The 13,185-nt window shown below is 39.3% G+C and overlaps 1 protein-coding gene across 4 annotated transcripts in view; it reads left to right on the top strand.

The window, feature by feature from the left end:
* The window catches only part of aff2 (AF4/FMR2 family, member 2), a 116,160-nt gene that overhangs the window by 62,744 nt on the left and 40,231 nt on the right, over positions 1-13,185 (top strand). For 2 of the 4 annotated variants that reach the window (XM_049733838.2, XM_049733832.2), the window contains exons 5-7: positions 8,752-8,796; positions 11,892-11,978; positions 12,511-12,547. In XM_049733838.2, coding sequence (XP_049589795.1) covers positions 8,752-8,796; positions 11,892-11,978; positions 12,511-12,547 — 169 coding nt within the window. Of the gene's footprint in view, positions 1-8,751; positions 8,797-11,891; positions 11,988-12,510; positions 12,548-13,185 lie in introns of all 4 variants that reach the window. The other 2 variants (XM_049733822.2, XM_049733815.2) reach the window with 1 other exon arrangement.

The following is a 13,185-nucleotide window of genomic DNA, read 5'->3' as shown; positions in this document are numbered from 1 at the left end:
GTAGAACAGGCTCTTTCATTCGTTTTCTTTTTCTGATTCTGATCCATAATACAAATGTTTCACTCTGAGTGGAGTGGTAAGCAAAGCAAAAAATAACTAACGCGATGGATAAATGTACATTTGTTGGGGTCACATTTAAACAGACTGAATTATATGGTGTAGTTAACTTGTTCTGGGCTGTTATTCACCACAAAACAAGGCTAATTAATGTATTCAACCTCAGTCCAATCTTGGTGCAATTATATGGTCCAATGGCATTGATCACATCTTCTCTTCACTTTGTCCTCCTCGCTTCTTCGCTCATATGCATTTAACAGCCAACTAATGTTGAGGATATGATCAAGAATTCATGAGACCGCTTTCCGATTGAATAATTAAAATCACACTTTAAAGGACACAAATAATATTTCCTTTTTGAAACTAATTAAAACCAGTTTTAGCATCCTAATAATGTGTGTGACATGCATTTGTTAAAATACCCCAAGAATCAATAATTAAAAAGCATTTTTCACACTCTTTTTTTACTCAGATTAGCCTGTTCTCATGGTCAGGCCTGCCTCATGCAAATGACCTACAGATCAACCTGCCCACTGTGATGTGGGGTCAATGGCGAGCATGTCTTTTGTCGCCATGACGACTAAGGACAGCACTACGTGGAGGCCACTTGTTATATATTGAACTGTGAGGCGTACAGAAGTGCCCAGCAAGACAGCATTGAGTGCGCTTTAGCAGTACTTTAAATCATGAGCTGTCAAAGTACACTTGTTTTTCAGTTTGATATTTTTTTGAATTAGTTACCTAACAAAAGATTTACTTGCTTCTATAATTTCTCTCCAGAGAGAGAAATATTTGCAAGAAATTAAAAAGGTAATTTTCTGCAAAATGCTTCCTTTAAAAGTCCTTTTCAGATTTTCAGGATTTTTCTCATTGAACGTATTGACAAGATGATTCCAATAAAGGACAAGTACCTGATATGCATGTATTAAATTGTATGGCTGCTACCAGGTGGAACCCTCTCATCCCCGAACCCATCACTTTTCACAAAAACAAAAAATGTTTGTTGAGCCAATTATATTACATCACCAAAGGGAACAAGCCATTTTTAACAGTTTATCGCGGTTGGTGCCTTGCTCATGGGCGCCTAAACAGTTGTGAAACAGACTAGCATTGTGTTTTGAACATCTAAAGTTGTGAAGAATGAAGAAAGCAAGACAACTGTTGGCCAAGTTTTGATTTATTGATCTTAAATGTCAAAATTAGGAAAAGGTATATTTGAACTCTATAGTACAGCTAGAGGTTTGAATGATAGAAAAAGAGCTGCACTAAAATAACCACACATGGAACTCACTCTGAACTTAAAATGAACTCCTTTTTTTAGCGCACACTTACACATTAGCGCACACGCATACACACAATACTTTGCCTACACTCTAGTGCTTGCGTGTAGTAGATCAATTCCAATCAGTACAGGGCTAAAATGACAGACTTATTTGAAGCAATGTTTCAATGTCTACATTTAATTGGATGGTACCTCAACCGCTTATCTGCCTCTTTGCAGCTTGGAAAGGGAAAACCAAGATGAAGGACAAGAGAGAATGGAGGGAGAGAGAAAGCTAAATAAATGAGTGGGGTGGCAGGAAGTAAGTAAGAGAGAAACAAATGAAATGAAAGGAGAAAGGAGGGGAGAAATTTGGTGCACAGTACTGTGAGAAAGTCGAATTCATTCAGTGGATGTCAGTGTCTGTGTGGTTGTGGATATGTCACATTCAGCCACGAATCATTCACAGCCTAGACATAACGTGAGTGGTGAATGTATAAACCTGGTTGAAATGAAATGCTAAATGATTCATGGAAGTGGTTGACTGTAAGCTGCAGTGGTAATTAAAAAAAAATAAAAATACATGTGCATGACCTCCATGAGCCATCACCTTTTTGTGGTGGTGTTTGTCTGTGACACTGATCCAAGGAGCTAAGTTGCCTGGGGCGTTATGCCCCTAGCAGGGTTGACCATGGCAAACAGGTCCTAGGTGAGGAACCACACAAAGCACCTGGAGGTAGGGCTTGATGGCTCTTGGTGACCAGGCTTGCGCCCATGGGCTCGCCACGTGTGAGAGGGGCCAAAATGGTCACTCGGTCGTGGCTCGAAGCAGGGACCTTGGCAGTCTGATCCTCGTCTACAGAAGCTGTCTGTAGGAATGTGGAATATCACCTCTCTGGCAGGGAAGGAGCCCAAGCTGGTATGCGAGGTTGAAAAGTTCCAAATAGATATAGTCAGACTCACCTCCACACACAGCCTGGGCTCTAGTACCAGTCCTTGCAAGACGGGTTGGACATTCTTCCACTATAGATTAACCCACGCTAAGTGGCGCTGAGCAGGTGATTGCATACTTATTGCCCCCTGGCTCAGTGCGTGTAAGGTGGGGGTTCACCCCAGTGGACCAATGTGCAGCCCTCCCAGATCGTGGTGCTTCGATTATGGGAGAAAATGTCAATGTGACTGGCAGACCCAAATGTCTTGTGAGGGTCTGGTGGGAACTTCTGGCTAGGGTTGGACGAATAAATAACATTTCAATTGTGTTTTTTCTCTCAATGTTAATGTGCTTAATATGGCAACTTTGCTACGTTGTTACCGTGAATGCATCGAGATGCTTGGGTAGTAAACGCGTAGCGTATGTGATTTTGCTGTTCTTGAGCGTAGTTTAAGATGTTTGATGACACCCCAGTTGGAGTTTACTGTGAAACTAAACACTCAATGAAATGAAGTACATACATCGTATATTTAAACCTCGGGCATTTCGTTATGATGCCACCTGGATGTCACTCTGGTGAGGCGTTCCAGGCGTCTCATTTAAAGTATCCAATTAGGTTTTGGACATTGTTTGAAATTAGAATGGGAAAGAAGAGGAAGTTTGAGAGGAAGTTGAACCTGTCATTTGCTTGAATTCTATGGAATGGTGGAATGTTTGCATTGTTGAAATTCCACAAGTCTCCTAAAATTTTGTGAAATTCTACGGCAATAGAATGTCAAAAAAGTGGGCTGAATGATAATAAAAATGAAAATTATTTGGTACCAGACATTTAAAAATGACTGTTTTACAGAATATGACAGTATAGATGTGCAAAAAGGCTGTCAGAGAGGCTTTTTCCAGGACAATCTGCAGGATTTTAGACACACTAGTTCATGCAGACATCCTCAGATAACTCAAACATGCTCACTTGCTTGCTCACACACATGAATGCTTACACATACAGCCACAAAGACACACACACACACATACACACCATGAGTCAAGCTTTTGATCTATCTCACATGCTGGTAATCCCAGTGATGGCGGTCAGTGCAGCTCTGTAAACAGCTGAAATATGGATGATAACAGGAGCACATGAAACTGAATAAACAAATAGTCTGTGAACAAAAAATATCCTTGAAGATTTTCCAAACCCGGCAGACCCCAGTCTTCAAAAACTTCAATAGCACCAACCGTATGACTGACAGTCACACTTTGATGGCACCCTTTTTATTTCCATGACATTGTGGCAAGTTTGTCTGTGTGTCACACTTTGACCTCTCCCACTGTTGACAGTGTTCTCTTTCTTGATGTAATTACTGAAACAATATGAGCCTTTTCCTTGTCAGCGCCTGAATAGAAATCCCGTGAAGTTACTTTGAGATGTAACAGGAAGTGGAGCGGGTGAGTTCACAGTTCTCCAAGGATACGCAAAGAAAATTTCCCCATCCCTGGGATCAATAAATGTTCAATCAATCAGTCAATCAAAAGTTTGCATGCATTAAATTTTGCCACATTTTTTTTTCTCTTCTTCTGATCATTTTACTTATGCCATTTATTCTTTGCTCGGCCTCTCTCAACACAGACACAAAATATATTTTTTTTTTCTAGTACGCATGACTATAATTGACTGCATTACAAAAGAAACAAGATACCATGGAATGGGTCTAATCACTTGAATAAATGAGTAATATGATATCTCAGACTTATATGATAAATGGGGAATTAAATATTACCATTTTAGAATGATATGACAGACAATAAATTGTATAATATTTGAAAGACATTACAAATATATACTATTTATATTTGTAATATTATAAGTATAAATATTTCTAAATATTTACACCAGAAAATAACAGCTGTAATGTGGAGTTTACGAATGAGCCATTATACAAACAATTTCAGGTTCATACACAAACAGAGGGCTCCGTTGTGCCCTTTTTCGCTTTGCACGAACAGCGTTATTCATTCTCCATTAGTGAAACATTCTAAGTATCTTTTTTCATTTTTTAAAATCACAATTAGCTGACAGTATGGCTCCAGTGGAAGTGAAAATAAATTGTTTTATTTTTTTACCTCACTATTATAATTTGGTTTGCAAAATCTATGATCTGTGTTGTAGTAATAGAGTAATAATAATCATTGTATTTATACCTTGAGCCTTGGTGGATGCAGCAGGGGAAGCAAGGTCGGGAGCCCCTCCCATAAGAAAAACCCATTGGCTAGCCATGGGTTGATTGTACCAGTCTCAGTCACAGAGTTTTAACCCAGAGAGATTAAAAATTTGTCCGGGGTCCACCTTTGGCATTGGTACGAGAGGTCACTACTGATAGTGTTAGAGAGGATTAGTGATCTAATGTTTACCTATAGTAACTCATGAGCCCTTTCTTCAATTGGCTTTCATTATGTTAACCATCTCAACTAAACCTTTTTTTGCAGAGGATTTTAAAAACAACCCGAGTTGCATACAAAATGCTATACATGCATTAAAATAAAAATCCAAGTGTCATGTTGAGTCAAAAGCCATTTCATAAAAATGTGTTTTAAAGATGGACAGAGAGGGGGCTCGCTTAAGGGAACATCAATCCAAAGGGATCAACAGAAAATCTTGATCCATTCTGAGGCTCCGCCTAGTTCTCGGGACCTTCAATAGTATGTGGTCCACTGATCCGAGGCACCGGGCATATACGTAGAAATGGAGTTGTGCAGACCATTTAAAAAGAAAAATAATCTTAAAGTGAAATTTAAAATGTACAGGGAGGCCAAAATTGGAGTTACTCTACTCCCTCCTACGAGCCCGCAACAGCATTTTGGACCAGCTGGAGAAGCTTGAGGGAGGACTGGATGATTCCAAAATAAAGTGCATCACAGAAATCAAATGGATATGTAATTATAACGAAGGCATGGGTTACTATATCAAAGTAATGTTGTACTGGCGTACCCAGATGAGCGCAACACAACCCCAGACATACTAGACTAGACATACGTACACTGGCACAATAAAGAGGTTACACCCTTTTTTACGCCGAGGGCAAAAAATTATTTTTGTTTGTACCGTAATTTCCGGACTATAAGTCGCACTTTTTTTTCATAGTTTGGGTGGGGGGGCGACTTATACTCAGGAGCGACTTATATATGTTTTATTTCACAAATTTTTACTTGAGCATTAAGACATCACTTACTTACAAGTTATAGTTGACCACTTCCCATGTTATTTTTAGTATAGTTGATCACTTCACATGCTTTTATATCTTTATCTTGAACATATTCAAAACATAAAAAATGGAGAAAACATCAAATAAAGCAATTAACACTTTAAAGCACCATATCCAAGTCCACTGTCTGCTGTATGTACACTTGCTCTATTTTTGCTCCTCTTATATTTATTATTATTATTTATTATTATTTGGCCTGTTCTCAGCTCTTTGTTTGTGTTTGTCACGTTAGCATACCTATCGTTTAGCCTGTTGTTGCTATTTAATGAATTGGAGTGACACCGATGGTTTTATAAACATGTTATTCATGTAATAGTTGTCCTTAATCACTCTATATGTTACGTCAGGCCCGTTCTCAGCTCTTTGTTTGTATTTGTCACGTTAGCATACCTATCGTTTAGCCTGTTGTTGCTATTGTTTAGCCTGTTGTTGCTTGTTCATGACTGTTTTTGGTGTGGGATTTTGTCGAATAAATTGCCCCCCAAAATGCGACTTATACTCCGGAGCGACTTCTATATGTTTTTTTCACTTTTTGGGGCATTTTAATTCTGGTGCGACTTATACTCCGGAGCGACTTATAGTCCGGAAAATACGGTATTTGTCTATGTAGTCGTCAGTTTACTGGCGACCAGTAGAAGGTATGCCAAATTAATCAATTTCCCAAAGTACTTATCCTTACAAGCGTTATAGGTCAGAGCCTATCCCTGCTGACTTTGGGGGAAGAGTCAGGGAAACACCCCCGATTGATCACGAGCCAATTCACATGTCCACCTATGGACAATTTAGAGATCTGAATCAACCTAAAATGCATCTTCTTGAATATAGCTGGAGAAAACCTAGGCAAGCATGGAGAGACCCTGAAAATTGAAAACACAAGAAGCTCTGAGCCAAGATTCAAACCCCAAATTTCAGAACAATGAGACATGCTCAATCACTAGCCCACCATTCTGATATCACTAAATAAAAGGTAAAAAATTCCGATTCTCACAAGGAGGTGACTTCACTCTGACTAGTCCTTTGTCAGGGCTAAAACTGGCTAGCAAAACTTGACTGTTTTATAGTTTCTGTATTTTGGTATTTATTCACAATTTTTCCTCCAATATTTTGGTTTTATTTTTGTGATAAAATTATTTCTTTCACTTTCGGTGCAGGCCTAGTGTGTGTGTATGTGTGTGTGTGTGTGTGTGTGCGTGCGTGCGTGCGTGCGTGTGCAAGAAATAGTGAGAGGGAGAGAGACCTATTGTTGGTGTGTTCATGTGTATAGACGTCTATCATCTGAGAAGCTATTTCAGACAGAAAAGGATTTCTGCTTCAGTAATTGCCTTGGTTATATTTTCCACCCAACTCACTTCTTACTCTTCTCTTTTGTTCTTGTCATCCTTTCTCGGCTTCTTCTCCAGCAGAGACTTCATTTCTGTTTTTTCCCTCAAAAAATTATTATTTCAGCCTTATACTGCAACCATTTCTCATCTCAAGTTACAAACCCACTCATAAACACACACACTGCAACGCTCACATATCCATTCAAATGTATTACAGGCTGGCTGCTATTCACAGAGCCTGGAGGCTGTTGTGTCTTTTATTGCAATACATTCTGTATGCCAGCCTGTCTGGAGGTGCATGTAGCCAAGTGTTGTTCTGTTCTAAGTCAAATCAGGTCTGCTTACTACCAAGTCAAAGTCAAGCTGAGTCTTTTATAAATCGCAAGCCCTAAAATTTTGGACTCGAGTTTGACTCAAGTCATGTCATGTGACTCAAATCGTGACACCACAGCGATGCTATTTCCTCAAGTCTTCTTGACTGAACCGATTTTACATTGAGCATTTCTCTTGCTAAACTTTGATTACGTTAGTATAATGCTGTAGTTAAGAATGACATGTAAATACTTCATTACCTCTTTGAAACCTTACTCTTTATAAAACTGTTATTTGTTTTCAGACTAACATACTGCTTTCTAAGTAGTGAGTCTATCTCTCTAGAATCACTTGGTTACCCATTGCCATAAGTGCTCGTGCCCTATTATTGAAGAGAGATTGGCAATATGTTTTTTCACTTTTAATGGTCAAGTCATTTTTTGTTACATAGCATATGCCACTGTCCCTTGTAGTTTTTATTAGCTGTAATTCAGAATGAGGATGATGTCATGGTCATTATCGCGGGCACTAAATGTTTCCTGATGCTCGTGTTGGTGCAGTTAGTGATGTTGTGCGACAGAGGTTATGGTTATGGAGGGATTTGCTCTCCTCTCCTCCAGCTGCTCCTTTATCCCCTCACTCCTTTTTTTATTGAGCCTGTCAGGGAGAACCAAGCCAGGAACTAGTCCATCACACTGTTTTATTTTGTTTTCAAATGCTTTTTGGAAACACTCATTTGGCAGTGGCATTTATACTTGTGTGGGGTACGTTTAGTTAACAATGCAGTGTGCGTATCCAGCAGAGACAATAATGATTTGTTTCCAATAATGGAAGAAGTACAACATGCACTTTGGCTGAACTGACACAGCAAAGAGTAGCTGCTCCAAGAAAGCCATTTGTTTGGCTTATGCTTTCATTTTTATAGAAGACCTTTCATTGTTTACTTGGATTTTGTTTTGATCATAACTAAAACTCAAGCATTTGGTCAGTTGTGCCACCTTTCCAATACAATAGCGTACTTGTAGTCATTTTGGGAACCGTACCTGGTATTCACACTTTTATTGTGGTGTGATGTAAATAGTGTAAAAATCTCAATATCCCAATCTGTTAGGACATCAAGGTCCAAATGACATTTCATTAATATATTGTAAGTATCAGGGTTTCAAGTTTAAAATCCAAACCTGTTTTACACTGTTGTATCTGACATGGAAAACATGTTTGGAGTTTTTTGAGCGAAGCACAGTCCATGTTTTTTTGGGCTGTTAATTGCATATATCATTTAATTTTGATGATGTTATAAGATTCTTTCTTCTACATTCAATTAAGAATCAGTTTAGTTTACCACCACCGAACTGCCAGAAACATTTATGGAAAAGGCAACATGAAAACAATGAAGAATTGAGGGAATTGGAATCATTAATTCAGAGTGATCAAGGAGTGAGTTAATTCTAAAGACCGTAAACATTAAAACCCCGTGAAACAATATCGAAAATATGGATGGATGGGTGTTTCAAGTGGCATTCCTCAAGCGCGTGTAACACTGTGTTATGTTGTCACTAATGTTTTGGATTAATAGTGACAGTTTATTTGTCTTCCATTTGTTTTCTACAGGTCAACCTTCCAAATGATTCCAGTTGTGTAGAAGAGATTTTGCGGGTATGTTGCACACGTACACACGCACAGTCAGTGCCAGGATCATCAGCTGTTTTAAGTTTGCTTGCAAATTTGTTCTCTCTGGAAGTAGACCGATTATAGCCAGGAAGAACTGAATGGAGAGAAGATAAATGCATGTAATGGGAGTTCTATTGGCTTCGGTTAACAATAAACCAGCGTTTGGACAATTGTCCAGTCACGTCATGCAGAAATATCTCATTCCGTCTACCCTAGTTTCTCATCTACATGTAATGAGATAATTTCATCACAAACTCTCAACCCCTTTTTGACATTTCTGTTTGGTTGGTTGCTTTTTGCCAAAGTGAGGTGAGAGTCGAGTCATCACAGCACCAACCAAGATAGTTGCAAAGGCCGTCGAGACAGCATATGATATAATGTAATAACTTATGGCTCACTTTCCTCTGTCACCCATGATTGTCTCCATCCTGCCTTTTGTGATGCTCTCTTTGTGTGCCTGTTCATCACTCTCTGCCCTCTGTCATTCACCTCCCCTTCTCACAAATCAATAAGCTGGTCAACTGCCTGTGTGACAGATCGCGAGCTGTGAGCCGCATGAGGAGCCGTAGGTCAATAAAATGGGTGTGCTTAAAACTACAGATTGAATTCGATGAATTCAATCTGTACTTCGAAACCGTGTCAAATGGAAAGATCAGCAAGTTCAAAATGTAAAGTGTGGCACGTCAAAGCAGATGACCGCAGCTGTTTTCCCTTTTCTGTCACAACATGGCAATAGGTCAGACGCAAAGGTTGATGTGGGTGTTAACTTCATCCATCCATTTATTTTCTAAATGCTCGTCCTAATTAGGGTTGAGCTGGGTCTTTCTGGTTGTTCCAGGGTCTCACCGCCATACTTCATGATGGGTATGTTGCAAAATAAGACCACACAGAAGTTCATCAAATAATTTCTCTTTTCAAGCAACACTTACATTTTATATATCAAGTGCATTGACCAAAACTGGTAAATATATCTTTCAGAGTGTATCATTGTGGTTGCAAGCATCCATTTGAGTATTTTCCAGAGAGCTTATCCTCGTAACATTCTTGTAAGCTGGTGCCTAACCCAGCTGGCTTCGGGCTCGTGGCAGGCATGCACCCTGGCCCAATCATCAGCTAATCACTGGGCGTTGTTGTATGCATCTTTTCCACATACAAAATCCACAGAAGTTATGAAAAATCCTTGCAATGCTTGCTACTTTTGAGAGGAATACCTTTAACCCCCCCCCAAAGGAATTTGGTTTTAATGTAAAAGCACAAGTATCCTAGGGCCATTTTGATTCAAATTGGGGTCATAATAATAGTAATAATAATAACAATAATAATAATAATAATGTAGTGAGGATAAGCTGTTTGAATGAATGAATGAATGAATGAATGAATGAATGAATGGATGGATGGATGGATGGATGGATGGATGGATGGATGGATGGATGGATGGATGGATGGATGGATGGATGGATGGATGGATGGATGGATGGATGGATGGATGGATGGATGGATGGATGGATGGATGGATGATGATCATTGTTATCCTAAATATTTCTGTACTGAATGGAGATATTGTAATCATATAAACCCCAATAATCCTTAACTAAATGACAATGAGACTAAATCACTTTGATATACAGGTCTGTGTGTGCATGAGGGAGCGAGGGAGGATTTGTGACTCACTGAGGTAATCACTCACATTAACATTTATAGAGGCTAATAGACATTATTAAACTACACATACATGCATAATCAGGACTGCTGTCTGTCAAAACATAGTCATTCTTCGAGCATGCACATTTCAGAAACACAAGCGACATCGGACTTGCAGTCACACACGTGTGTACTACACTGGCACGGTGTATGCTATGAAGTCCCTGGGTAAATCGATTAAACATTACAGCTCACCCACATGCACATACTCTGTCTGGTACAACCATGACTCATCCAATGAGTCATCCACATCGCCACGGAGAGTCTTGATGATGAAGCTGTGACGTCAGTCATCTTGTAGAGCCCTTTCACACGGTGACCTGCGTGTGGCAGATGTTTAAATCAAAGTACGATGTGATAACTACTTCAGAAAACAAAATCGGTGTTCCTTGTGTCACCGTCTAGCTGAATAATGGACTGCAATGACTCGCAGTTATATTGTATTTTATTTATATAAAAAAGGATTTACATGTAGAGCCAGTGGCTAGGATCCATCTGTAGTTCTTTGGCAGGTTGATGTAACAATTTAAGTAGGAATACAGTAAATGTAGGTTAACAAAAGATACATCCAATACGCCCTACAAGTACAAAGATCATTCATTACCCGGTAGAAGGCAACCAACAGAGATAGTGTGCAACAGAAAACCTTCCAACCCATGAAAGTAGAGCAACGCCACATAACATGGCTGTAAATGTTCAATGACAGATGGCATATTTTGGTAGAAAAAATTACATTACATTTTACTTTGCTACGTGAGCAGATTTTTCAACATACTGTAGGACTCAGCTTCCTTTACACTGTTATGCCTCTGAGACTGAATGGTATTGCAAAACTAACGCACACACATTCACACACACGCTCACGTTCACACACAAAGGCAGGCATCAGATGATTATTCTGTTAACTAATTGAAACTCCCACATATTGAAACTGGAATTGAACTGAGAGAGACTGCGTGATTAGCAATTAAATCACAATGCTGCTGCAGTGCTGCCGTTTAGCTTTTAATGCAACCAGCTGAAGTCAGCTTTTAGTTTGGACACTGAACACTCTGCACTTAGTTCATGCTCAGATCCCCGAGTGTGCTGCCAACTCCCAATCCACTTCTCACTTTATATTGTGAGTTATAATACAGTCCAGTTGGATGCGTGTGAGTCTACAAAACCATAAATGAATGTTAACTCCGCTCCCCTACATCCAAGTGCACAAATAAATCCCTCACATCAAAAATTGTCTTCAGAATTGTTTTTACTCAATTCATACAGAGTTATAGCTCTGGTTTGCTTGGACCACAAGAGTAAACTGGATTATTTGTAATTGTCAAGTGCCTTTAGTAATGTGTGTTTGTTTCTGTGTGCTTATATCTATTTAAATCTAGGAGATGACTCACTCCTGGCCACCCCCTCTCACAGCCATTCACACTCCTGGAAAAGCTGATCAAACAAAGTTCCCCATTCCAAGCAAGGTTAGTAAGGTACATGTTATTATTTATACAACATTATAAACCATGGCTTCCTGTGAGTGTGTCAGGCTTTTGTCAATTAAAAGGCCTGATTTACAATTTGCCAATACATTGACATTAAGACAATGATTTCATGTTTTTGTCTCATTTTTGTTTGATGGTATGGTGTGATATTTTTCTATTGTAAAATAGATACCTTGGCTCAGTAAAGGTTGGGACTCACTGCATAAAGCTAGATTTACGGCTAATATATGTATGTTCTTGGTTGACACAATCAGGCCACAGGTTTAAGTCTGCCGTGGAGCTATGTAAACAACAATATACGATACGTTATAATACACCTGCTCTGTAAAAGAAATGCCTTTTTTTTGTGGAGAAATATCAAAAGCACTGTCAGTACAGCTGCATTTTGATGTAGCGAGATCTAAATGAGTGGACTGAAATATATCTAATACTGTGATATCAATAATAACCTTTGATGGTTCATTCCTTGAACACATTGGCCGCCGCTTTCATCCATTTTCTCTCACCCTAGGAGTCGCAGCATGTGACCTCGAGCTACAACAGCCAGAGTAAGTCTCCCCTAATCAAAGTTACCATGCTGGCTGCGGGGATCATCCACATCACTGGTGTTAATCTGGAAAGGCAGTACCGGAATAAATATGTTACAAAGTGCTATGTTAAACTAGTGAATAAATGTTCAAATGGAGGGATTCATTGATTGACATGGATGGATGGATGGATGGATGGATGGATGGATGGATGGATGGATGGATGGATGGATGGATGGATGGATGGATGGATGGATGGATGGATGGATGGATGGATGGATGGATGGATGGATGGATGGATGGATGGATGGATGGATGGATGGATGGATGGATGGATGGATGGATGGATGGATGGATGGATGGATGGATGGATGGATGGATGGAGAGAAAACTGTTTTAATTGACAATGTCAGGGAAACATTATTTTAACAATATCTATGGCAGGTAGCAATGATGTAAGAAGTGCATTACATCACATGGTGGGAAATGTGTCAGTATGATGCAATGCAGCTCTACAATACACCGGCAAACTTAAAGCACAAGAAATGATACACCAACATTGTTTAGGGCAGAAAAGACAACAGATTGATATTTGATTAACCTGTCACCTGTCATGACCCTCGCTTCTCTAAATCAAGTATATGTTCAGAACAAAGTAT

This window comes from Syngnathus scovelli, chromosome 1, assembly GCF_024217435.2.
Source record: "Syngnathus scovelli strain Florida chromosome 1, RoL_Ssco_1.2, whole genome shotgun sequence".
In the NCBI taxonomy this organism is placed as follows: domain Eukaryota; kingdom Metazoa; phylum Chordata; class Actinopteri; order Syngnathiformes; family Syngnathidae; genus Syngnathus; species Syngnathus scovelli.
The sequence above is the reverse complement of the archived record's forward strand: the minus strand, read 5'-3'. Positions and strand labels throughout refer to the sequence as shown.